At 40.3% G+C, this 25385-nt stretch overlaps 1 protein-coding gene across 3 annotated transcripts in view; it reads right to left on the bottom strand.

Moving 5' to 3' along the window:
* The window catches only part of FAM217A (family with sequence similarity 217 member A), a 31727-nt gene extending 8170 nt beyond the window's left edge, over nucleotides 1–23557 (bottom strand). The window contains exons 1-8 of one of the 3 annotated variants that reach the window (XR_008557123.1): nucleotides 23211–23557; nucleotides 20621–20853; nucleotides 11598–11723; nucleotides 10630–10717; nucleotides 8992–9076; nucleotides 8124–8198; nucleotides 7964–8031; nucleotides 6581–6667 (exon numbers count right to left, since the gene is read on the bottom strand). Coding sequence is in view for 1 of the 3 variants with exons in the window: in XM_008154866.3 (XP_008153088.3) it covers nucleotides 4830–6048; nucleotides 7964–8031; nucleotides 8124–8198; nucleotides 8827–8840; nucleotides 8992–9076; nucleotides 10630–10692 (1524 nt within the window). In the remaining 2 variants the exon portion in view is untranslated. Of the gene's footprint in view, nucleotides 1–4535; nucleotides 6049–6580; nucleotides 6668–7963; nucleotides 8032–8123; nucleotides 8199–8826; nucleotides 8841–8991; nucleotides 9077–10629; nucleotides 10718–11597; nucleotides 11724–20620; nucleotides 20854–23210 lie in introns of those variants that run through there. The other 2 variants (XR_008557124.1, XM_008154866.3) reach the window with 2 other exon arrangements.
* Nucleotides 23558–25385: the final 1828 nt, after the last annotated feature.

Genomic DNA, 25385 nt, shown 5'->3' with positions numbered 1-25385 from the left:
CCCCCATCTTCCCTTTCCTAAAATAAAAAAATAGTGGTCAAATTTAGTGATATATAAGACTCTTGAATGGTGAGATTCCTTATATAATACATGGTTTTTAAATTTGGTTCCTAAGGATTATTAGGAAAACAGCAAACATCAAAATAGCTTACATCAAAACATAGTCTTTAGCTTTGGGTATCTTATCTCCTTGGCAAATGCAAAAGAATAGAAACTGGAATTTTAAGAACACTATTCAACTCCTTTAATAACCTATTCTCCAACTTGCCCTTTAGTAATTTTATTTTTAACAAGTGCTCCAGTCATGGTCTTAAAGCAGGCAAAATATTTAGAGCCATTGTCAGTTTTTCCTCTTAGGGGAAATGAGAGGTGATATAGTTTTGATCTTTTATATTCCCAAGTTAAGTATTCCTAGATTAATCTATTTGACAGGAACCCTATAAACAGTCTATATAAATGACATTATTAGAATTTGTAACATTTGGTGAGGCAGAAATTTGGAACTCTGTAAGACCTTTGTTGGATTGAGGTATTTAGTGAATAATCCTTTAAAAACCTGCATTCATGTTTCAGAGTAGCTATATAGTTTTCAAATATAATTATCTCATGAAGGTTTTGCTTTATTACACGCTTTATGGCAAAAATGATATCAAGTATATCAAGTGATTGTCAGACTTCAGGGCTCATATGTCTTAGGACAGAACTCTCAAAGATGTCACAGTTCTTTCTGCAGTTGGGGGAATAGTTGAGATTTTAAGGAAGCATATACGTTTTGGACACAGTTCTAAAAAAGGTCTTGGAGGACCTTATTCTTGAAGGTTATCAGAAAGTAGGTTGGAATTTTGAGGCTTTGAAAGGATGAAGCATCTTGTTGTAAATCTTAAAACCATCCATTACTTTTATTCACCCTTAAATCTTGATTGCTAGCATCCTGTTCCTTCATTCCCCAATGCCTATCTCATTCCACTCTACTTTTTCTCAAAAATAATTTTATGTTTCAAAAGAATTTTTACCTTTTACCATTATAATCACCACTTTTTCCCCTAACTAAAACAAATACTCAGGACATTTTTATAATACGGAAATGTATGTTTTATGGTATGTGGTAGAGGCAGTGAAATGTAATGTTCTCAGATTTGTTCCATGACTGAGAACAAATACTATATTTTACTTGTACTTAATCTATCATCATTTTGTAGCAGAACTCTAGCTGGCTAGGTAGAAATAAAATCTCTGAAATGAAACAAAGGAATCACATACCTGAAAAGTTAAGCCAAGTAGTTATGGAATGCCCTTTTAAATGTTGGAGATAAGAAAGAAGCAAGTTATTCAAATGTGTAACTTCCTTCCCTTAGTTATAATGACATTATTAAAATTGGGTTTCATAAAATGTTTCTTCATAGTATCCTAGTTCAATCAGATATTCAACATGAATTTTATCATTCTCTTGGAAGGCCCTCCTTATAGAAATGTTCAATACACATTCATCTGTGTTTTTCACATGTCAATAATGTACACTAAATTGAGTTTTTAAATGTTTTCCAGTTATTTTGATAGATATCATCATGGCATCTTTAATTGTTCTTTTCCTTCTATATGTAGGGTAAGGGACTGTTCTTCTGAAGAATCTTTCCATTTAGTGATCAAGATATGGAAGCTGAAATCTGAAAATACTCAATATGCATTCTAATTGTTTGTGGTATCATTTGAATTGTAACTTGCATTTTAGCAGCAATGTTCCCAATCAACATATCGGGGAAAATATAATAAAATATGCCAGTTGTTACTATATTGTCTCCTGATTTTTTTCTTTGCTTGGTTATGTTAGGTTTTAAATTAAAGACACCATTTCTTACCTGATGTTTCTTAAGTTCTGTTTTACTGCTGGTCACAGATGTGGTTCGAAAATTATTCTGTGCTAAAATATGATTGGGAACTGCCAGGTTAAATTAAATATTTACTTTAAAAGTTCTCAGAAGACATCTGATGTGCTATGTAAATCTCAGTGATGAGGAAAGGTGTGGGAGAGAATCTTACCAAACTACTTTGCATAATCTGCCCTTTCACACCTGCAGCTTGGAATCAGCCAATTTAGTATGATCATCCTTTCAGACATCAAAACATTTTCTAAGCAACTAAGTACAGAACATACACCAAAGGGTATTGTGTTCATATTTTCTTTTACATGTATTTTTAATTTGGCTTTCTTAGTAATAGAAGCATAGTAAGCAATGTGATGACTCCCTTTCTGTAATTATTTAAATAAATTACTTTATTGCAGATGGGGAGACCTGACACTTATCCTCAGTCTAATCACTTTATTTTCTTCTCTTAAGAAAATGTCATCAGTGTTTTAAAACAGTGAATAAAATATTTATGAGGTCCTGTGCTTCTTTAACACATGCAAAGCAGGATTGGAAGTTGGAGGGCCAGTGTCTGGCCTCATAGAATATGCTTGAACACCTGGAGCTACCCGCCACCGAGAGGCCAGTAGACTAGTTTGGTTGAGCCTTGATTTTTTTTAAAAACATGGGCTGAATAGCAGTGGCTCTGGATAGCCTTGTAAAGGCCCCGAATGTAGTTTTCTACTTGGGCTGGCAGAAGATTAAGAATTATATAATTATCTAAAGTGGTTGACAAAGGCCATGAGATCCTGTTTTTATTAGGGAAAGTAATTCTCAGAGTATTGGGCTGGGGAGGACATTGCTGCAGAACTTGAAAAGAAGCCATTTTTTACATGTGCTTTCTCTCATTGATGAAAAAGAATTTCTCTGTTAAGATCCAAAGAGTTAAGTTTAGATCTGGAGATCTAAATGTGAGAATTTATGAGCAAGCCAAGTTTAAAATATCCTGAAGAGAATTACTTTATTTTTATTTATTATATGTCTCTGTTACAAAGTTTTCCAAATGTTTATTCAAAAATAATGGTGAAAGTTTATCTCAACAGATCTGATAGACAAATATTTGAATTTGTTTATAACTACATCCCCCTCCCCCATCCCATCGCCCATGGTGAGTTTATCAGTCATATGTGTTGCCTATTTGAACCAAGTTGTTTCCCCCATCATCCTACAAAATGGACTTGAGGTGGCTACATGCACTTCCCTACACACAACTTAGCCTCATTTTAGGGCTCAGTTTAAACAGAAAAACGATTCCTAGCGACTACATTTTTACTAAGTGATCATGATATTAAAATTATTTGTCTCTGCTTCGTAATTGAAATCATCAATGCTGCTAATATATTTTAATGATCTGGAAGGTATTGCAGTAGATCATTTTTGTTTAGGACTAATGACATCCTAGATAAAGTAGTCTGGTTGCTTCCAAAGAAAAATTTGCCATTTCCTGTACACCTCCCTCCCTCCCCATCCCCAGCATGCACGTGAACACGCAAACGCTCATGCACTCCAAAGAATCAAAGCAGTCCTTTCGTGTATGATCAACTTCATGTAACTCCTGACAGACCATTCCCTGATTACCACTACCTCTAAAATGCTCCTCCCTACTCTCCTATAGAGAGTGGATTTTAAACTATAGTTGCTCTCCTTAACATTTATTTGAATTACCCTTTAATTCATCTCATCTTTACCACAAATATTCCATCTTGTGGGAGGGGATGATAATCCCTGACTTCCTTTGTGTGGGGGTTTGGGGATGGGGAGAGGACTTTTACTTTTCATTTTTACCTTTGGGGGTTAATGTTTGGAGTTTTAATCAGGTGGCTTTATTTTAATGTTTATGAAAAACTAAATTCAACTAACCACTAAAACCAAAGCAACCCCCCCACCCCCGCCGCCGCCCTAAATATTCAAACTCTGAGCTAAACATGTTACATCAAGTTTTTCCCTCAGAGTGTGATCTGAGGACCACCTGCATTAAAATGATCTGGGATGTTTGATTATTTTGTAGGTCCCAGGCCCCGCTCCCAAAGATTCTGTTTCTGTAAGCCTGCAATTGAACTCTACTTTTTTGTGTTCCTGATTCTTAGGTACAGTAAGTGTCAATCCATAGTTTCCCTTTTCACCAGTTAATGAGTTAAGCTTTAGCTTAGTTTGAATTTCAACTAACCAGGCTTAAGATTTCCAGCAACTAAGAGCCTTGGTGGGTGCGGGGTGAGGGGCGGGATTTCATTACATGAGATTCTGGCTTCTCTGTGGACAGTGACTTTTTCCCATTTTTCCTTGGACATTTAAAAACTTAGATTTAAGTGGAAGAGGGTTGTTTCATGCCTAAACCTACAGTTAGGCCCCAAAAAGAATCTTATTTTCAAATAAAAAGGGCCTGGGAAATGGAAAGTTTCTAAGAATTCACTGCAGAACCATGAGGATCTTGTATATTAACAAAACAGCATGAAATCCTTAGATTTAATGGCTAAGTACCCAAAGGATAGGTCAAAATAATAGACAAAATAGATTGTGGAGATGGGACGGAAAAGAAAAAAGATAACCAAGTGGGAATTGTTTTTAAAAATCACTGATAGAGGTAACTATTATGTGTGTATAATAGAACACAATAATTATAGCAACAATAAGTCAATTATACAATTTATTGATGGAATTATACAGGGAAACAATCACAACAAAAGAATCTTTTGAGTAGAACAGTTTACTAAGTGAAACATTTTGAAGCAACATGCAAAAGATTGTCCAATACGTCACCTTGGGTTGATACGTCACCGATCCCAGCAGTGATTTCCACAGGCTCTGCTCCATATCACATCAAGTAGTGTGTGTGTGTTTAATACCTGCATCTCGAAATGATGAACCATATTTTAGCTGGGCTTCTTGAAAGAGATTTGCTCATACTGAGATGTATGGGGGAAAATGTTATTTTTGCTCAATGGGTGAGCACTTACCCTTAGCTCTAAATGAAGGTGATAGACAGTTTAGATTCTGAATATAGAATGGCCTGTTCAATGCTATATGTTTTCGGTAAAGTTTCTTTTTGGTCCTTGGTGCCTTCATTTCTTCCCTCTGATTTTCAGAAAAAGACAGAGGTATAGGTGAAACTGGTATTAGAGACCTTGATGGCAGACAAGTTCTTGTTGAGACCACTTTAACCAGTGATTGAGTTGACTGGACAGTAGCAGGGCTGGTTGAGAGTTCTTGGCATGGGTTTAAAGTGGAGGTTTGGGGATTTTTAAAGTCATCATAAGTTGCTATCAATTGTTTTGTTGTGGATGAACTTCTTAGCGATGGTGGTCTAGAATTCCATTTATATTTGCCAGCACTGTTCCAATTACATTGTGAAGCATTTTGTTCAAGCTTGCAAGAAGCAGAATTCTTTTTCCTTTTTTCTCTAGTTTTATCTACACAAGTTGTCTGAAGACTTACAGAGTCAGAAAGTTTTGGCTGTTTCATTTTGGGTATAGTTTTAGAGGAAAAGGGTCGTTCGGTAACTGCTGGAGTACAAAAGGTAGTTTGTAATCTTGGCCTCTCTTTTTGTATAGTAGTATGTTGTAATCGTTCCATTTCTAATAAACGAGTTATCAAAGGTTCAATACAGCTTTCTGGAGATTCCACTGTTGCTTTCCAGTTATCAGATTTTGAGAGGGCTAATTTGTGCAAGTCCAGAGTGTTAAAAGGAGGAGGGAGAAAATCAGGATATGGAAATACTTCATTTGGTTCTTCTGTGAAAGATTCTGGAACATTTTCTATTGTTTCTGGCTTTAAGTTCAGGTCCATCTTTTTAAAATAGCTGAGTAAAGTATCATTTGCTTTTTCATTGTCTGATAAATCACTTTCATCTGTTAAATTTTCTTCTACACTGCTGTTTCTGTATTTCAAATTCCAAGTTGGAGCAGATAAAGTTTCACCACTGCTGTTTTCTACAGTTGAACATAAATTATTAAGAGAGTCATTTCTGTCCTTAAGAAAGTCTCCATCAGCATAGGGCCAGCAGAGACCTAATGGCGTCGGCAGTTCAGAGTAAGAACCAACTTGCTTATCAGCTGGAGCACTTGTTAGTGAGTGGTTCAGAGTGAAGAGCCTTATGGGATTGTTGGTTGTATTAAAGCCAATTTCCATTGAAGGTTTTTTGAAATCCCTTAAAAATGATTTAATTAATGAATGGCTTGTTGACTAGAATTAAAATGCTATTAAATTATAATATGTAACCTTTATCAAAGACTAGTTAATGTTTAGTTCCCAGTGGCATGTGCGTATCTATCTTAACAGAAATATGCTAATTTTCAAATATGCTTTAGTTATATACTGTATACATTTTAAAAGAATTAAAATATTAATTGGGCATCCCCTTGTGCATATACAGGTTATGAGATCATTATAACGATTACAAATGGTTAACTGGCTATGAATTGCCATAGGCTAAAAGTGGCTAATTATATCTGTTTGCCTATGACTATATTGTATATGCAGTTATGCTGTCTGAAAAGGAGGCTATATAACTCAAACTGAAATTATAGTGAAATGTTTATAGACCTAGAATTAGATAAAGGAGACTGTTAAAGAAATTAGTTAGGTTACTTAATAAAGGATTCTACTTTAGCCATTATGGTTTTAAAAAATTATTCTAACAAAAAAAGAAAGCAAAACAAGGTCTATCAAACAAAAATTACCCCAGATATAGTCCATAGTAATTTTCATCTGATGGTGGTCTTTTGCTTTAGGAGTAAATACTTCTGGGTATTATGTTAAATTGAAAACTGCAAAAAAGCCAGGCCATAGAATACTGAGTTTAGTTTGTAGTTAGTTTTTGTTAAAGCTTACTAGAAATACTGACATTGAAAGATTTGATCAATTAATTGACATATGTACAGGGTGTTCCAAAAAATGTATATTCACTTTGAATAATTATAAAGGCAGTGTTTATTAAAATATATTTCATTTTCAAAATGTAATAGGATCTATAGACATTGTGTGTATACATTTTTGGGGGGACACCCTGAATATAGTTTCATTAATTCTTGCTTCTTTTAAAGCCAGTTGATAGTAAACACCGCAAAGTAATCTTGAAAGATTGTGAAAAATATTTTCATTTCTACAGAAAATGGTAATTTATTCATTTTCAGGGGTGGGGAACCATTTTTGCCAAGGGTCATTTGGGTATTTATAACATAATTAGTGGACAATACAAAATTATCAACTTAAAAATTAGCCTGCTATGTTTGGTTAAACATTTAACTCACCCCTAATACCTTGGCAGGGCCAGACCGAATGATTTCATGGGCCTTATATGGAAGGCCCTCGGACTGGATGTTCCCCACCCCCAGACTTGCCTTTGAAAAACCACAGAAAGATTATTTTAAATCTGCAATTGATAACAGACAGATTCCTGTAGTGTAATAAAAAGAACATGGAATCTAGGGACAGAAGACCTAGGTTTGAACCCCTTTGCCAACACTGAGCATAATGGAAATGAGAATGCCTCCCTTGGAGGTGATCTAACAAAATGATTATATGAACGTATTTTGCAAAAATGTTTAACACTGAATGGAAGTTACCATTACTTTTATTCTCTTTACTTGTTGATGGTATATTGAAGAGAAAAAAAATCTCCATAATGAAATATTTCATTGATAACACATTTCCAACTCTAATATTATTAGGCCTTTGCAGTATTAACAGCAAATGCCTATCAAACACATTATTCTGTTTAGTCCTCACAATAACCCCATGAAATAGGCATTTTTATGCTCTACCTTTTATGGGTAAGGAAACTGAGGCAAGGCGGCTAAGGTCACACATCTAGTGGAGCTTGGATTTAAGCTCGGGTGGTAGGATCCCATGTCTGTGATCCTAGCCTGCACTCCACTGTTCGCTCTTCTGTTAATTTCTTGTAGATGTCAACTCATTTAATCCTCACAACAGTCCCATATGTAGGTACTGTTATACATTTTCTTCCGGTAGTTTTTTGTCCTTGTATTTCAGATAAATAGTTAACTCATGTATATTTAAATTTATTTCACTAATTTAGGGATTTATAAAAAATATCCTCTTACCTGTTTTCCATGGTATTTCCTTCTTTAAGAGGATAACTCCATAACTGAAATATCCCTTGTTTATTATTCTGATAACAGAAAAGCCATGGGCAACATTTTAGTAACATGCATTTAAAAAAAATAATACTTTAGGAAAGGAGTATGAGGAATAAAATCCCACCTGTGTTCTTTTGTGAGCATGCTCTGACAAATTACGTTCTAGCATCAGTTGCTCTACTGGAATTTCCAGATGGTTCTATAAAGCAGCAGAAGACTTTTAAACACACTCTGTCTTTGTCCCTACTCTTCTTCTAAGACTGATAGTTGTTGTAACTAAGGGATATATAGTTCCAATAAAGGAATATATAGTAATGTATATTCCTTTGAAGACATACAAATATCGTTTTTTACTGTCTTCACAGGACTTACTATAATCTTATAAATACCAACTAAACAGTGTTAACTAATGAGGTTTGAATACTTTTAAGGTTATCAGTGTTTTACTAACAGTTAAGTGTTTTATGTTTTGATCAAAAAAAGGTAAATGAAATTAATTTTCTCACTGCTTCAAAACAAAATATTAACCATTTCAACTGCTTTAAGATATTTTAAGGGCTGAGACCATTACCTTTGGCAATGACTAGGAAACACTATAGTCACTATAAAGTTAATTTCCATATATAGTATTGTATATTGAAAAAACAAGATATTAATTTAATGACCAATTTGCAGCCATAAAAAAACAACAGCTTTGAATTGATTAAAAAATTCTACAGACATGAAATATAAAGTTTAACTTTGAGTAAAGAAGTTTTTAAAGAATATAACATTTAATTTTAAAATAATGTTTTGTGAATTATTTAAAGCCAAACATTTATCCTTACCTTGTTAATTTTGCCTGAAAGAATGTGTATAAAAAAATAACAATTAATAGTTACATAAGATTGGTTGTACTAAAAACAAACCCCCTTTTATATGAGTGGTTATTCATATGAATACATTTTCGTATATTTATAAATATAAGTATATAGACATCTAGGATTTCTTACCACCTGCTGCACTATCCCTTCCAGGTGGGAGGTTTTTATTCTCAGGAACAGGTACTTCTGAATCCAAATTCCAGTGAGATAAATTCTACAACAATATTTGTTTTAGGATAAACTTAATGTTAAGAAAATTTTAAAAAGCTCAAGTACATCATTTGACATGTCCTTTGGGTGGAGTGTGACATAGGGCACAAAGCTTCATGACCCCTCTGCCACCTTTCAGGGTTCCACCAGCATGTTGGAGGCGTGTGCAATGTTCTCTTATCAAGGTATCAGCTTGGTAACACTTATTAGTCAGGAAATTGAAAGACTTTTACAATAACTTAGGGTTTCACTCTCATTTTATTAAAAATAATGGCACACAGGTTTTCAAAATTGAGTTTAAAAATATAAAAAAATGTCTACTTCATTGTGTCAAATTCACCAGTTTCTGTATCTGAAAGCCTATAAATCAAAGAAAATTCTCTAATCCTCACATTATACTCAACACTGACCAGCCCACTACTCATTCTGGGCTTCAGGTGTTGAAAACACTGAGGAAATACTCAAAGCCAAAAAATGAATAAGAAAATGTACAAATATCAACTGAGTATTTATGTTCCAGACATTGTGCTGAGTGCTATGGGGAAAATGTGGGATGTGTAGGAGAGGATTGTAATAATTTATCCTGGAAGAGGTGATTAGTTTATTTTTTAAAGTAATTTTTTTTTAGAAATGAACTCAGTATTTTTTCTATCTCAAATGAGGAAATCATTTGTAAATTAAACTAAGCAATATACAAGTAAGATGTTAGGTAGTATTAGGTGTCATCCCCACACTAAGGAGGAACTGGGAGAATTAAGCTTAAATACCATCTGAGGATTTAACTGATCCACAAGGATCATTTCCTGATAGGAAGGAGAGCTGAATCTTGGGAGCTAGGCTGTAGATGATATTTGTTTAATGGTGTGTAAAAAATAAAATTAGTAAATTATTCTATGTTCTCTGAAATAAGTCTCATCTCTATGTGAGAATTACTTAGGGAGCTTTTAAAAAATAATAGTTGAAAAAATACTATTAATTCTAATTTAGTAGGATGAGGATATGGCCCAGTTATTTGTATTTTTAAAATGTCCCCAACAGATGCTCAAGCTTCTCTCAGCTATGTCTGTGACCTGGTATACTAATGTATAGAATAACAAGGGAGAGTATTCTTAAATTAACATGGTAAAGGGAAGCTGATGAACTGTGCTGTTGAGATCATACAAAAAAATTAATATAACCAAGTTTGTCAATTGGAAAGAAGGCCCTCACCCACATGTGAAGCCAACGATGTTGCAAACTCCTTACAGGTTGTGAATTGGTTATTCTTTTTTTATATTCCACCTGCTTTACTAATATTTTTCACAAAATATGTGTGAGAAAATAAAACAATCCGATTGTAATTAGAAATGTCTCACGATGTGGAGAGAAGCTGGTTAACTTTTTCTTTGTTAAAAGACATAAAAATTTGATATTCCAAATGTGCCAAGAGGGACAAAGCACAGGACAAACGGTTCTCCAAGAGACAGCAGCAGGGGACCTCAGCAGCAAGTCCGTGGGGTTAGGTCTGAACCCTGGGAGCTGCTGCCCCAACGCCCAGGTCAGTAGCATCTGCCGTACCTCATGAGAGATGCTGGACACACGCAGGCTGGGGCCATAGTTCTCACCATTTCTTCTCCCCATTTTGCTCCTCTGTGTCCTTAAAATCCTACACAGGTTGTGGAACAGGCACATTTATGGGTAAGGTACAATATTGATTTAAAGAAAGCATGGACTTTGCCTTCCCATCTAAAGGAGAGTAAGAAAACATTTAGAAAGCAGAAGAACGGGACTATGAGGGTAGGGTGGGGGTAACAAATAAAATCAACCGGAAACAAGGGACAAGCCAGACCAAAAAAGGGCGGGGGCAGAGGGGAGGTGTACAGACAAAAGCAAACGGGAAGATCTAACAGATTAGGAAATTAGGGTCTGGGACGACAAAGGAGGTGTTATCAGATAAATAAAATACAAATCACAAAAAACAATTTGGTGAGTTATCTGGAACTTAAAAAGCAGGGCGGTGAAGTCTGCTATTGATCACCCACAGGTGCTCCAGGGGACACAGAATTAGCCTCACGAACCGGCCTGTTTCAGAGGCACTGAAAGGCCCACAGGACCAAACCCTTTTCCACGCCAAAGGAGCATGGACCCAAAGCCCACTCCTGTTCCGGAGGGAAGTGCGAGAACTGGAAGTAAAGCCACTGCAGTAGCCAGTCTATTTGCTAATCGTTTCCATTTTATTGTCTCCCGGAGGGGAAGGTGTACCCTGGAGAAATGGAAAACACAGCTCAGGCAGGGTTTGGGTCGGGGTGCTGAGCCACCTGCTCTGTGCCAGGTGCTGGGGTGGAGGAGGAGGGAGGACCCCAAGGTGTGCGCCCCGTGAGGGCACCGGGCGCGGGCGAAGGCCCCGCCCCTGGCGGAGGGGCGCAGAGTCGGGCGGCCCCGGGGCCTGGGAGCCGGGGAAGGAGCCTTGGGGTCGGAGAGCGGGAGGTGGGTGCACAGCCCGGGTGCGCCCTCCCCGGGGCGGCGGACGGCGCGGCCGCTCTTACCCCGCCCCGTCGCGGGCCCGCGCGTCGTCCGCGGCGGCGTCTCCCAACGCGCTGCCTCCTCGCGGCCCCGGCGCCTCCGCGCGCGCGGCGAACGGCTGGGCGGGCGCCTCCTCCGGCTCGGCCTTCCTGCAGCGGGAGGACAGGGCGGGCAGCCGGCGGCCGGCGGGGGGCTGCCGGCGGGGCCCGCTGGCGGGCGCGGAGCCGGGCGACCTCAGCCGGGGCGGGGGCTGCGGCTCCGCGGGCTCCCCCTCGCCCCGCCCGGTCGCCCCGCAACTACCGTCGAGTGTGGGCGCCCACGACGGCCCGCGTTCCACCGCGCCCCGGGTATCCCTGGTCACGGGGCTGGCGGCGCCGCCCAGGCCCGAGCCTCCTGGGGTCACCCGGCGACGCGGCCCCGGGGCCTCCTCGGGGCATCCTGGGCCCCGGGGCCATCGTGGGCAGGTGGCCGCCAGGGGCTCCGACGGGCGGGGTCACGGCCTCAGAGCGCCCCCCCCCCCCCCCTGCAAGGAAGCCCTGGCTTCCTGCCCTGACCCCCATCCCGCCCGCCTTCAGTCTCCAGCCTCCACCCCGTCTTGGTTCACAGGAAGCCAGGAGTTCTGCCCTGTGCTAAGCTAGACAAGGCTAATCTGAGTAACACGGGCAGATGTATGTAAAGTTCCACTTTGCTTATAACATGTAAAAACCATAAATACTAACAGTAGAAGAAGGAAGCATTCCTGCCCAAAGCAGGCCTGCCCACCTGGTCAGTTCCAGCTAAGTCATTGCTATCACAACAGAAAGAACAAAAGTTGATTTTTTTTTTCCTTTAATACATTTAGATTGTGTGAGGCCAATTTTGCCCGCCAAATTCCTATCTCTTAGTTTAGTTCCCTGAAATAAGTTCATGGAGTAGGGGGAGGAGAGGAAAAAATACATCTTACCTTATAATAGACAAATATGCAAATTGACTGCACCTTCGCTCTGCCCAAGCCACGCCCACCAACCAAGCCACGCCCATCAACCACGCCCACCAGGAAACCGTTGCAGGGAAGCTGGGGCGCCAGCGGGGTGCCTGCTCCGATCGCAGGAGCGAGCCGACCTTGGGGGTCGGCTCGCTCCTGAGATCGGGTAGCAGGGACGCTGGGTGCAGCCGAGCCCAAGGCCACCGCCCAGGGCCAAGCCGGGACCCTGAAAGAAGGTAGAAGGCGGTGGCCACAGCCAAGGCCTGGGTCCCTGGTGCCGGCAGAAAACTGGTGCAGGCAGCCAGGTGAAAGAAGGTCTATTGCACGAATCTTCGTGCAAACGGGCTACTAGTGTGTATATATACACATACAGAATATGGGTATATCATTATATATACTAGTACATACATTATGTAAATAAATACTAATATATAAGTGAATATTTACGCATTTGTGACTGCCATATATTTGTACTTGTAACTAAATACTAAAAATGTTTGTCAAATGTAGATGTCCTAAAATATTGGCATTTGAAGAATTTTTTGCTTTGCTGATGGATACTATTGCATTCTGTTGGGTTGAACACGCAGCTCTAGATTCAACCCCTAGAATGTTTTATGAAGCATCTGATTGCACTGGTTTAACATTTAGGGGGAAGGGATCCCATGCTCCTTTGAGTGTCTTCCAAGGAAAATGCACATGGGTTTCTCAGATCTTTGGTCCCCATCTCCACCCCCTCCCAGAGGTGTCCTCCCTCTGCATTTCCATGTTCCTCTGAGAAAGGCCTTTCCTTTTTTTATTTCAAGAAATAAATAAAATAACTAAAAAAAAAAAAAAGGCCTTTCCTGACTTGACTTCATTTTTAAAAAAGTCCTTCCCACCCATATTGCTCTATTTCATAAAGCCATTTTTATTTCTTCTCTGTACATCTCATGATCTTGTTAGTCTTATTTGCTTTATAAATTATCTGTCTCTTTTCAGTAGACTATAACCCTAGAGGAGGGCAGGGGCCTTTCCTGTCTAGTTCATTGCTGAAATCCCATCACTTAAAATTGTGCTGGGCATCCAGCAGCAGCACATTAAACATAGAAGAATAATTGTAAGATTAGCCTACGCCTCTTTGGATATCTCCCTCCTAAGCGTGCTCCTGCCAGACTGTGTTCTATACCACTGATCTAAAACAGATGCCCTCCCAATGCCTAAGGTAAAGTCCAAATTGTGTAGCCAGGCTTTAAGCATCTGCTCACCACCTTTCCAGTGCCTACAATGTGTCAAACACATTAGACAGGCCCTGGCTGGGCACTCAGTGTCACCATACCCCAAGGTTGCGGGTTTGATCCCATGTTAGGGCACATACAAGAAGCAACCAATGAATGCATAATTAAGTGTTTCCCTCTCTCTCCCAAGTCAATGAAAAAAAAAAAAAAAAGAAGAACACATTACACATTTTGCAGCTTTTCTAAACACTCCCCCAGGACATACACTATGCTTACTTTTTCTATAATTGCTCCTCTTTTTTACATCCTCCCTCCTTTTATCTGCTTCAGTCCTGTTTATGTAGCTCTAGCTCACAAATCATCTTCGCTGATACCTCAGGAAGAATAAATTGCTACCTCTTCCAAGAACCCTATTTTGGGTTATATTATAATGATTTGTTTACAACTCCTTACTGTTACATTATAATTATACACTGAATGGACAGATTATTATGACCACCTGACATTTGTAGGCAAATTAGCGGTACACTGCATCATATGGGATATGGAAGCCGAAGGCCTGTTCGAACACTTTTGCTGTCTGCAGTTACCAAGATAAAACGTCTCCAATTCACACAGGAACACAAGGATCGGACAGTCGAGCATTGGAAAAAAGTCATAAGGTCCGATGAATCACGTTTCCAGTTGCATCATGCAGATGGCAGAGTGAGAATTTCACGGAAACAGCATGAAAGCATGCACCCCACATGCATGAGTACAACCCTTCAAGCTAGTGGGGGCAGTGTTATGGTTTGAGGCATGTTTTCCTGGCATGATTTGGGCCCTTTAATTCATATGGAACAACATCTGAATAGCACAACATACTTAAGTATCGTTGCTGATCAAGTTCATCCTATCATGTTGATGGCGTATCCCAATGGAGATGGCTTCTTCCAACAAGACAATGCGCCATGCCACGGCGCTCGTATTGTGCAGGAGTGGTTTCAAGAACATGAGGGAGACTTTACCTTGCTTAGGTGGCCCCCACAATCACCAGATCTCAACCCAATTGAGCATTTGTGGGACGAAGTTAAGAGCCATCAGGCAGCTGGTTCCACAACCATCAAATCTCACAGAACTGGACAGTGCTATTCATCAGGCATGGTGTCAGATTCCTCGCATCACCTTTCAACATCTAGTGGAGTCAATGCCAAGAAGAATCGCCGCAGTATTGAAGGCAAAAGGTGGCCCAACGAAGTACTGATGGGGTGGTCATAATAATCTGGCCACTCAGTGTACATTTACAATATCTCACTCATTTCAATGCCTTGAAGGCAAGACCTGGCTTTATTCTAGCTAGCAGTGTGCTGGCATATACTAGGCACTCATTAAATATTTGAAATAATTTACTCCAAAAATAACATTTGCTAGAGTGTATGATGTGGTTACTATGTGCCAGGCATAGTGCTGAACATTTTATACAGATTAACCAATTTAATACTCTTAACAACACAATAAAGTCGATACTACTAGTTATTCCTATTTTATAAATGACTAAACTGAGACTAAAAAATGTTAAGCAACTTTTCCCTACTTACAGTTACTTGAAAAACAGTGAAGTGGCGAAATATTAAAGTCCATGCATTTCCAGCTGATGCTTTTTACAAATATATCTAGTTGGGAATTCTTGTTTTTCTCCGGATAGGAGACAAGAATTTTGTGTGTGTGTGTGTGTGTGTGTGTGTGTGTGTGTGTGTGTGTGTGTATGCATGTGTGCATTTCACACATCTTCCATCTTTCTTGCTTCATGTTTCTACTTCTGCTTTTTTTCTTTTGTTTCAGAACTTGAGCTGATTCTTGATCCCTTAAAGTCCCTCTGAGTTTGTCATTAATACATCCTCTAAGATTCTTTTTCTCCCATATCCCTAACATCATCCTTTCCTGTTATCTCCACTTAACTCCTCTTCCTTTCTCTGGAGAACTTTTGAACACTTTGACATCAGCCTCAAAATTATGTACCATTCCCCCACCCCCCCCCCACACACACACTTGTTGAACTGATAGTTTTTAGCATGACATGTTTAAAAGGATAGTGGCAGGATAGTCCCTGTACATTATTTATAGGGGAACACTCATTCTAAGTGGTGAGGAGACCAGGTTAAGAGAGAGAAGAACTAAGTGTGAAATGTGGTACTGTGAAATATAAGGGCAACAACTAAGAGACAACGCCTTCTCCAAATTCTTGAGTCTAGTTTGGCTCAAGTCCAGCCTTGAGAGCAGGGGGATTAGTTAGAAGTGGGCTATTTTCTGTACGGGGTCTGGTCCAGCTTTAACATCAATTCTTGGCCCAAAAGCACAAACCTTCTTTCTAGGCCATCACAAGGCACTCTGCATTCAGTTTTTAGTGGTAGCCTCAGGCTTCCACTGAAACTAGTACCTCTTTAGCTAATCCAATGGAGTAGGGTAAGGTTGATGTTCTCTGTCTCCTGTCATTCAACAAGCCCTTATGTCAATTACAAAGAAGGTGGTCTGAATTGGTGGAAAAGAAGAAAAGCCCTGAGCCAATCACTTAGTAGGTGAGCATGCCTTGCTGCCCACCTCAATTTCTCCTACTGTGACAGAGGTGACATACTGACCACCAGGTAGCTATTTTGGAAAGCACTTTGATATACTTTTTTTTTTCATAGTCCAGGGTTATGCAAATAAATGCCAGTAATAACATTGTTTAGTTTCTATTTATTCTGGAGGAAAAAGGCTTCTGTTTCAGTCTACCTCTTTCCATACCTCTCATGTTTTTATATTGCCCAAGCATTTGCCTCCCTTTGTGTTTCCCTAGATTATTGCCAAGGTCATGGCTGGTCATATATTACAACTAGAGACCCGGTGCATGAAATTTGTGCATGGGGGGGGGGGGTGTCTCTCAGCCCAGCCTGCGCCCTCATCAATCTGGGACCCCTCCAGGGATGTTTGCCCATTTAGGCCCAATCCTGGTGGGATCGGGCCACCAGGATTGGGCCTAAATGGGCAGTCAGACATTCCTCTCACAATCCAGGACTGCTGGCTCCCAACCACTTGCTTGCCTGCTTGCCTGATTGCCCCAACTGCTTCTGCCTGCCATCCTGATCACCCCCTAACCACTCCCCTGCCAGCCTGATTGACATGATTGACACCTAACTGCTCCCCTGCTGGCCCGATTGCCCCTAACTGCCCTCCCCTGCGGACCTGGTCATCCCTAACTGTCCTCTCTTGCAGGCCTAGTCACCCTCAACTGCCCTCCCCTGCTGGCCCGGTTACCCCTAACTGCCCTCCCTTGCCAGCCTGGTCACCCCCAACTGCCCTACCCGGCCAGCCTGGTCCCCCCCAACTGCCCTCCCCTGCAGGCCTGGTCACCCCCAACTACCCTCCCCTGCTGGCCTGGTCACCCCTAACTGCCCTCCTCTACTGGCCTGATTGTCCACAACTTCCCTCCTCTGCCAGCCTGGTCCCTCACAACTGCCCTGCCCTGCTGGCCATCTTGTGTTGGCCATCTTGTGTCCACATGGGGACATCCATCTTTGACCACATGGGGGCGGCCATCTTGTGTGTTGGAGTGACGGTCAATTTGCATATTACTCTTTTATTAGATAGGTTAGAATCTTCTTCAGTGTAATTATGTAAATACTAGAGGCCTAATGCATGAAATTGGTGCAAAAGTAGGCCTTCCTTCCCCCGGCTGCCAGCACTGGCTTCCTTCTAGCACCCAGGACCCAGGCTTCCCCCTGGCCACCGGCAGGCACCCAGGTTTTCCTCGCAGCCCTGGCTTTGTCCGGAAGGACAAAAGGACAGACATCTGGTCTAATTAGCATATTATGCTTTTATTATTATAGATTATTATAGATTTTCAGAAAGTCAGGACAATATTTTCCAATTAATAATATGCATTATTGTTCTCAAGTAGATACTAAGTGAGTGGGGAACATTTCAATTAAATTATGAGCAGTTTGTATTTAGTGGCTGATTTAGCTAACTTTTTTTTTTTTATTCCCTTTTCTGCTTTGAAATTCAGTCATAGACAATTATATTTTTCCGTGATTTAGGATTCCATTTCTATGAGTATTTACCTTCACTACCCTAACTTACTTGTATAACTTTTATAATTATAATTCCTTTTTAAGAAGTATAATTGAAAAGATTTTGTTAAAAGTTGTGTTTTTGTTTGAAAAATTAACCTTCAATACTTTGTTTCTTTATTTGATAGGTCACCATTCTATTGCAAAAATATGAGAAATCTTGTTTAAAATGCATTTACTCCGGGAGGAACCAAGATGGTGGCAAAGGTAAACAACTAAACTGCTGCCTCGCACAACAATTTCAAAACTACAAGTAAAAGACAAAACGTCTACCACCCAGAACCACGGGAAAGCTGGCTGAATGGAAGTTTTACAACTAAGAAGGAAAGAGAAGGGAGCACAAATGCTGAAAAGCTGAGGTACAGAGGCACGCGAATCGGGCTGGTGGCAGGCGACTGGGCGCACGGCTTTTTTTCAACCCGAAGGGAGACAAGCTCCTGATCACTCTGAAGTCCAGTTTCTGGGGACACACGGGGGACCCAGATACCTACGGGGAGAAGCTGGACTCTCAGCCATCGGGTCGGAAAGTGAGAGTGACTTTTTTGCAGAGGTGCACCCAGCATTCATTGTTTACTGCGCTGGATGCAGGGACTTGGAAACGTGGAAAGGCAGAGACGGCTGACTGCAGCCATCGCCGTTTGCCACGCCCTAGCCTAGTGATGCCCTGAGACCCCACCCCGCACATTCTACAAACCTGCCCAGGCTCCACACAGCAGCTTTTGCATATAAATGGCCTGTTCTGTGGCAGCTTAACCAAATAAACTGCAGCTCCAGTCAGACTGCTCCAAAACCGCCAAAGCCCAAGCAAAGAGGAGAAAACTGTAGTTCTTGCTGTAGCTCCTGCTGGGTGGCCTCAGACAGTAGCTGACCTGCACCCCATTGGAGATCCAGAAACTAGTGTATCTAGTGGTCAGTGTGAGACGACACCAGATTTCAACCACTCTCATAAGGGACACATTCAAGAGGCAGACTCAGTGAGCACCAAAGCCCTACTGGAAAAGTTCTGCCCCATAAACGTGTCTCCAGCACAGCAATTCTTTCGTTATAGACACAGTGGGTCCTCACAGCCAATTGGCCTGGAGATCAATTCCTCCCAGTGACACCAACAACAATCAAGACTTAACTACAACAAGGCTGTACACACAGTCCACAAAGGGGTGCACCAAGAGCGTCCACCTCAGGTAACTGGGAGGCTGACCCATTGAACCAATAGGACAACTAGTACACAAAGCTACCCTACCAACTCAGGGAAGCAGTGAAAATGAGGAGACAAGGAAACAGATCACAAAAGAAAGAAATGGAGGAGAACAAACGAATGGACATAGAGTTCAAAACCACGGTTATAAGGTTTTTCAAGAATTTCATGGAAAAGGCCGATAAATTTAATGAGACCCTCAAGGATATGAAAAAGGACCAACTAGAAATTAAACATACACTGACTGAAATAAAATATTATACAGAGACCCAACAGCAGACTAGAGGAACGCAAGAATCAAGTCAAAGATTTGGAATACAAAGAGGCAAAGGATACTCCTCCAGAGAAGCAAGAAGAGAAGAGAATTCAGAAAGTTGAAGATAGTGTAAGAAGCCTCTGGGACAACTTCAAGCGTACCAACATCAGAATTATGGTGGTGCCAGAAGAAGAGAGAGAGCAAGATACTGAAAACCTATTTGAAGAAATAATGACAGAAAACTTCCCCCACCTAGTGAAAGAAATAGACTTACAAGTCCAGGAAGCTCACAGAACCCCAACAAAAGGAATCCAAAGAGGACCACACCAAGACACATCATAATTAAAATGCCAAGGGCAAAAGACAAAGAGAGAATCTTACAAGCAGCAAGAGAAAAACAGTTAGTTACCTACAAGGGAGTACCCATACGATTATCAGCTGATTTCTCAACAGAAACTATGCAGGCCAGACGAGAGTGGCAAGAAATATTCAAAGTGATGACTAGCAAGAACCTACAACCAAGACTACTCTACCCAGCAAAGTTATCAATCAGAATTGAAGGGCAGATAAAGAGCTTCACAAATAAGAAAAAGCTAAAGGAGCTCATCACCACCAAACCAGTATTATATGAAATGCTGAAAGGCATTCTTTAAAAAGAGGAAAAAGAAGAAAAAAGTAAATATAAAAATTATGAACAACAAATACATATCTATCAACAAGTGAATCTAAAAGTCAAGTGAATTAAAAATCTGAGGAACAGAATAAACTGATGAACATAACAGAATCAGGAGCATAGAATGGGAGTGGATTGATAATTCTCAGGGATAAGGGGTGTCTGTATGGGGGGTATGGGAAGAGACTGGACAAAAATCATACACCTATGGATGAGGACAGTTGGGGGAAGGTAAGGGCAGAGGGTGGGGTGGGAACTGGGTGGAGGGGAGATATGGGGGGGGGGAGGAGAAACAATTGTAATAATCTGAACAATAAAGATTTATTAAATTAAAAACAATTAATTAATTTAAAAAATGCATTTACTCCTAGAATGAATGTGATAGTGATACATATGAATATATTTCCAAAAGTAAGAAAAACACATACATCAGTAAATTCTACATCTGCATATGTTTCAGTTAGTGCTTTTGAATAAATTTTCATCCATATTTCCACCTTTATTTAAATTTTTCTGCAAGACTTGATTTCTACAGCTTGAATTGTTTAAAAAGTCTTTCTGTCCTTCAGATGCATACATTCTGTAACTGGTTTTCTTAGCCTTGTGTCAAATTTACTTTGAATTTTGATTTAAATTTTAGGATCAGAACTTACTTTCTGGTGCCAGGAAAGCTGGAGCTTGGCTCCTCTTTCTGGTGGTCGGGACCCTCCCACCTCATTTGCTTTGAACGGAACACTCTCTTTAGGACACTTTCTTTAAGAAGCTTGGAGATGATCTTTTCTCTTTGAACATTACTGAATACTTTGCCTTCTGGAAGCCAGCTGACCTTGTCACATCCACCATGGCAGAGGGGGATCGGAGGGTGTTTGGGGGACACAACAGCCCTCTTGGGAACAAGAACAAACAAACAAAAGAGGAATTGCTATTTACCTAAAAATAATAGATCAGCCTAACTAGAAAAACTACCCAGAGTCCTGCAGCTGCTCTGCTGAGAGGTGCTACTGCCCCTTTATAGCAACTCCTGTCATAATAAGACAAGGAGGCTAGCTTAGGAGGATTATTTTTCTAATCAAAGAGTGTTAGTACCAGGGACCTGGTTGGCTGTGATCAAGATCACACAGCTAGTCAGCAGCAGGGAATTTCCAGGATCCAGTCTTTTTAAATTTTTTATTTATTTTATTGATTTCACAGGGAAAGAGAGAGAGAGAAAGAGATAGAAACATCAAGGATGAGAGAGAATCATTGATCAGCTACCTCCTGCACGCCCCCAACTGGGGATAGAGCCTGCAGCCCCGGCATGTACCCTGACCAGGAATTAAACTGTGACCTCCTGGTTCATAGGTCAATGCTTAACCACTGAGCAACGCTGGCTTAGCACCAGGCTCCATTCTTGACTGTTAACTCCCATCCAGATTCAGTGTTCTTTTCATCACACCATTATTAGAGAACATGAGTAAGATGGATTTCTTGAAGAATTCTAACCCATTGCAAAAAACATTTATCCATAAGATAGTTAATTTAAAAATAAAATATAATTATTGTGGCCTACGTCTGAAATTCTGCCAAGGCCAATACACTTTAGATACCTAGAAACATCCCATTGATTACTATTTAGAGCAATGATTAAGAATACTTGGATCAATTTCCATGGGGTATAAAGAATCAATTTTAATAGATCACATCTTTAGCCGGTTGGATGGCTTAAAACATGGTTTATTCTTTGCTATTTATGTAAATGAGGATTTACAGTAAGAATCAATTTGCTTGGAAGAAAGAAGCCTGTGGCTATCAAAATATTCAGACACCTTGACCTACACCAATTTCATTCTCTTTCCAAAAACACCCATGAAATTATGAGGATCATATTATATTCAAGTAATTCTGGTTAGTTCTGTAACATATTTTCAATGTATTTGTATTTAACGTATATCTTTCATTTTTTAAAGTTTTACTTTTTAAGTTTGCAAGTTGAAAATTGAGGAGTGAAATTGGCCCAGGCCAGTGTTACTTAGTGGATAGAGAATTGGCCCACGCACCGAAGGGTGGTGGGTATGATTTCCAGTCAAGGGCATGTACCTGGGTTGCAAGTTCGATCCCTGGCCCCAGTCAGGGCATGTGTGGGAGGCAACCAATCAATGTTTCTCCCTCAAATCGTTTCTCTCTCTCTCTCTCTCTCTCTATCTCTCTCTCTCTCTCTCTCCTCACTCACTTATATTCTCTCTACAAATCAATGGAAAAAAATACCCTCAGGGCCCAGCCAGCATGTCTCAGTGGTTGAGCATAGACCTATGAATCAGGAGGTCACGGTTTGATTCCTGGTGAGGGCATATGCCCAGGTTGCAGGCTCAATCGCCAGTGTGGGGTGTGCAGGAGGCAGCTGGTCAATGATTCTCTTTCATCATTGATGTTTCTCTCTCTCTCTCTCTCTCTCTCTCTCTCTCTCTCTCTCTCTCTCTCCCTCTCTCTTTCTCTCTGAAACCAATAAAAATAGAGGGAGAAACCAAGATGGCGGCATAGGTAAACACCTAAACTGCTGCCTCGCACAACAATTTCAAAACTACAACTAAAAGACAAAATGTCTATCACCCAGAACCACGGGAAAGCTGGCTGAGTGGAAGTTCTACAACTAGAAGGAAAGAGAAAAGAGCATTGAGACCTGAAACCAATAAAAACATATTTAAAAATATATATCCTCAGGTAAGAATAACAAAAAACCCCACACACAAACAAATACAAAACAATAAAAGAAGTGAAATTGTATATCTCCTGCTCTGGACACTAATGACAGGATATAATTATAATGTTTTTACAGTCTTGATCAAAGGTTTTTCAGTTTGGTGAAAAGCCGGACATTGCCAGCTTTTGTCCTAGCCTGCTTGGCTCCATGGCTTTCCCTGCTTCTTACCATTCTGCAGTGTCATTACCCAGCCAGTTCCCAGAGTAGAGCAATTATGGTGAACCTGTCTCAGTTGAGGAAGTGTGCTGAGGGTAAGGGGTAGCTATAGTAAACCTTACTCTTTGTGTTTTCGCCCCAAATCCAGGAGTTCTTGGTAGCCATGCTATTGCTTGGGGCTGCTATCAAGTGTGATGATTCAAGATTTACTATTTCTACGGTCCTCTGTTTTTGGCTCACAATGAAGAATGGCTTCTACCCGTAAAGAAAGAATCGAGCATTTTTGTTTGTTTACTCTGTCTCCTTGGTGTTAATTTGGTTAAGAGAATAAGAAGCAGTTGGCAGTTTACCTGTGTTAATCTGGACATTTCCTCGGTTTTGGAAGATGAAGCTCTTCCCTCAGAGAATTGTGCCGATGTAGACACCCCCCTCAGGGTGGTGGAGCCTTAATTATGTGCACACAGGGTGCACGGCCTCTACTGAGTGCCAGGTGCGGGGAGAATACTGGAGGTGTACAGACCCGTTTTCCTCTTCCTTTGAGGAAAGCACTCTGTTTCCCTCAGATACGGTCCATATCCAGACAGAAACAGGAGTTTCTATCTAAAATCCCTGTAAGACTTGTCAAGGTATTTTTGACAGGCTGATTTCCTCTGGTTTGAAGATGCAGGATGAGCACTCAGAGTTCCAGGCTAGGGTCTGAGCCATTGTGACTCTCAGAATGCTAAGCAGTCAGAGATGAGATCACAGACTCCGGGGTACCTTCTTGGAGATGGAGAAAAGCTTGGAGAAAGGACAACTGCCAGGGGCTTCACTCTTTAAATTCTCTGTTTGTTCTCTGTAACTCAGTGGGTCATTATGGAAACAGCCGAAAGCAATCAAATTGTACTGAAATTTTCACTTCCTCAAAACTGTAAGACATCTAAAAACTATGACGATCCTGAAGTTCTACGTCACACCTTTGAGACTCTATCTAATCTTCACATGCTGCTTCCAAATAATTTGATACAGTTGCTTTATTGCTATAGGAGTGGACTGGACAAACAACAATATATGCGGATAGAGGGTGAGTGTGAACTCTCCTTAGTAAGTTTTCAGTATCTTGGCACCAGCTGTAGTATCTGTTAGCCATGAGTAAGACCTTATTCTTTACTTTGCAGCCCTTGAGAGTCATACTGATCATGCTATAGGGGCCCGTGTCCTGAGCTTACTGTGGGATTTACCCCTGCACTGACTTCACCATCACTTCTTCACATTCCTTTTAAGATTCAAGATAGGTCTGCCACTCTTCTTTAGGAAAAGTCTATTCGTGGAAAGATGGAGAGCGGGTTAAGTGGGAAACACCACTATTTACAATTTCAGATTTAGTTTTGACTTGAAGATTAATGACTTCAAGCTTTGAAGTTTATTCCTTTGCTCTATTTCCTACTACTCCTTCCTCTTATTAGATTGCCAGGATTGTACCACCCCAGGGAGAAGCTGGGTATTTCCCCTGAGGGTTGGAAGCAACTTGTACTTGCTGCACTTTGCAATGGCCCGCTACTCCTGAAATTCCACCAGGACAGATAACTGGACTGATTTGCAGAACTGGGTGGAGCCTGTCTCTTGAATTGTTCATGCTTAATTGAAGGACAAATGTAAATGGTAGCCACCTGTGCCCATGAACCTAGAAAGCTAAATAGCAACTGTCATAGTGATTAAAACACAAATCCTAAGTAAGAAGGTAGGTATCGGGGTAATGACTTTAAAACATGGCCAATTTGGCCATTTGTATCCCGACTGATCTCTAATCCCTGAATCAATCCCGCTATCCAGATTACACTAAAGAGTACACGAATATCTATTCTTTGGAGAAAGGACAACTGCCAGGGGCTTCACTCTTTAAATTCTCTATTTGTTCTCTATAAGCAACCTAATAGAAAAGATACATGTTATAGACAGGCAATTCACAGATGAAACACAAATCACCAATAAGCATGAAAATGTTCAAACACTCTGGTAATCCTGAAAGTAAAAGTTTAATCAAGGAGATGATTAAACTTTTACTTTCAGGCCATCATCCTGATCAAATTTAAAAGATTGGTAATGATAAACATGTGGGGAAATAAATACCCTTGAAGGCATGTTAATTGATTCAGTCTTTTTCAAAGATAATTCAAAAATCTTTCTCAAAATTAAAATGTATGGTATTGGCTTATTGAATGAGCTGAATATCCACACTCTTTAACCATATTCCGCTGCTCCAGCCTGACTTAGAAACGGTAAGTAGGCCTGGCTGTGTGGGGGGTTATTTTTTCTTATTCTGCACCTTCCCTCACTGGTTGTTAAGTTGACAAGGATGAGGGTGGGAGGAATTGGAAAGCTTTTTTTCCTCTTTTTTTATTGATGAAATATTAATTTTATTTATTTATTTTTAATATTGCAAGAAAAATGATTTTAAGTATAATAATGTTACATGCAGTAAACCTTAATATTTCAAGAAAAATGATTTTAAATATAATACTATTATATGCAATAAAAATTAATAT

This window comes from Eptesicus fuscus, chromosome 9 (assembly GCF_027574615.1).
Source record: "Eptesicus fuscus isolate TK198812 chromosome 9, DD_ASM_mEF_20220401, whole genome shotgun sequence".
Classification (NCBI taxonomy): domain Eukaryota; kingdom Metazoa; phylum Chordata; class Mammalia; order Chiroptera; family Vespertilionidae; genus Eptesicus; species Eptesicus fuscus.
The sequence above is the reverse complement of the archived record's forward strand: the minus strand, read 5'-3'. Positions and strand labels throughout refer to the sequence as shown.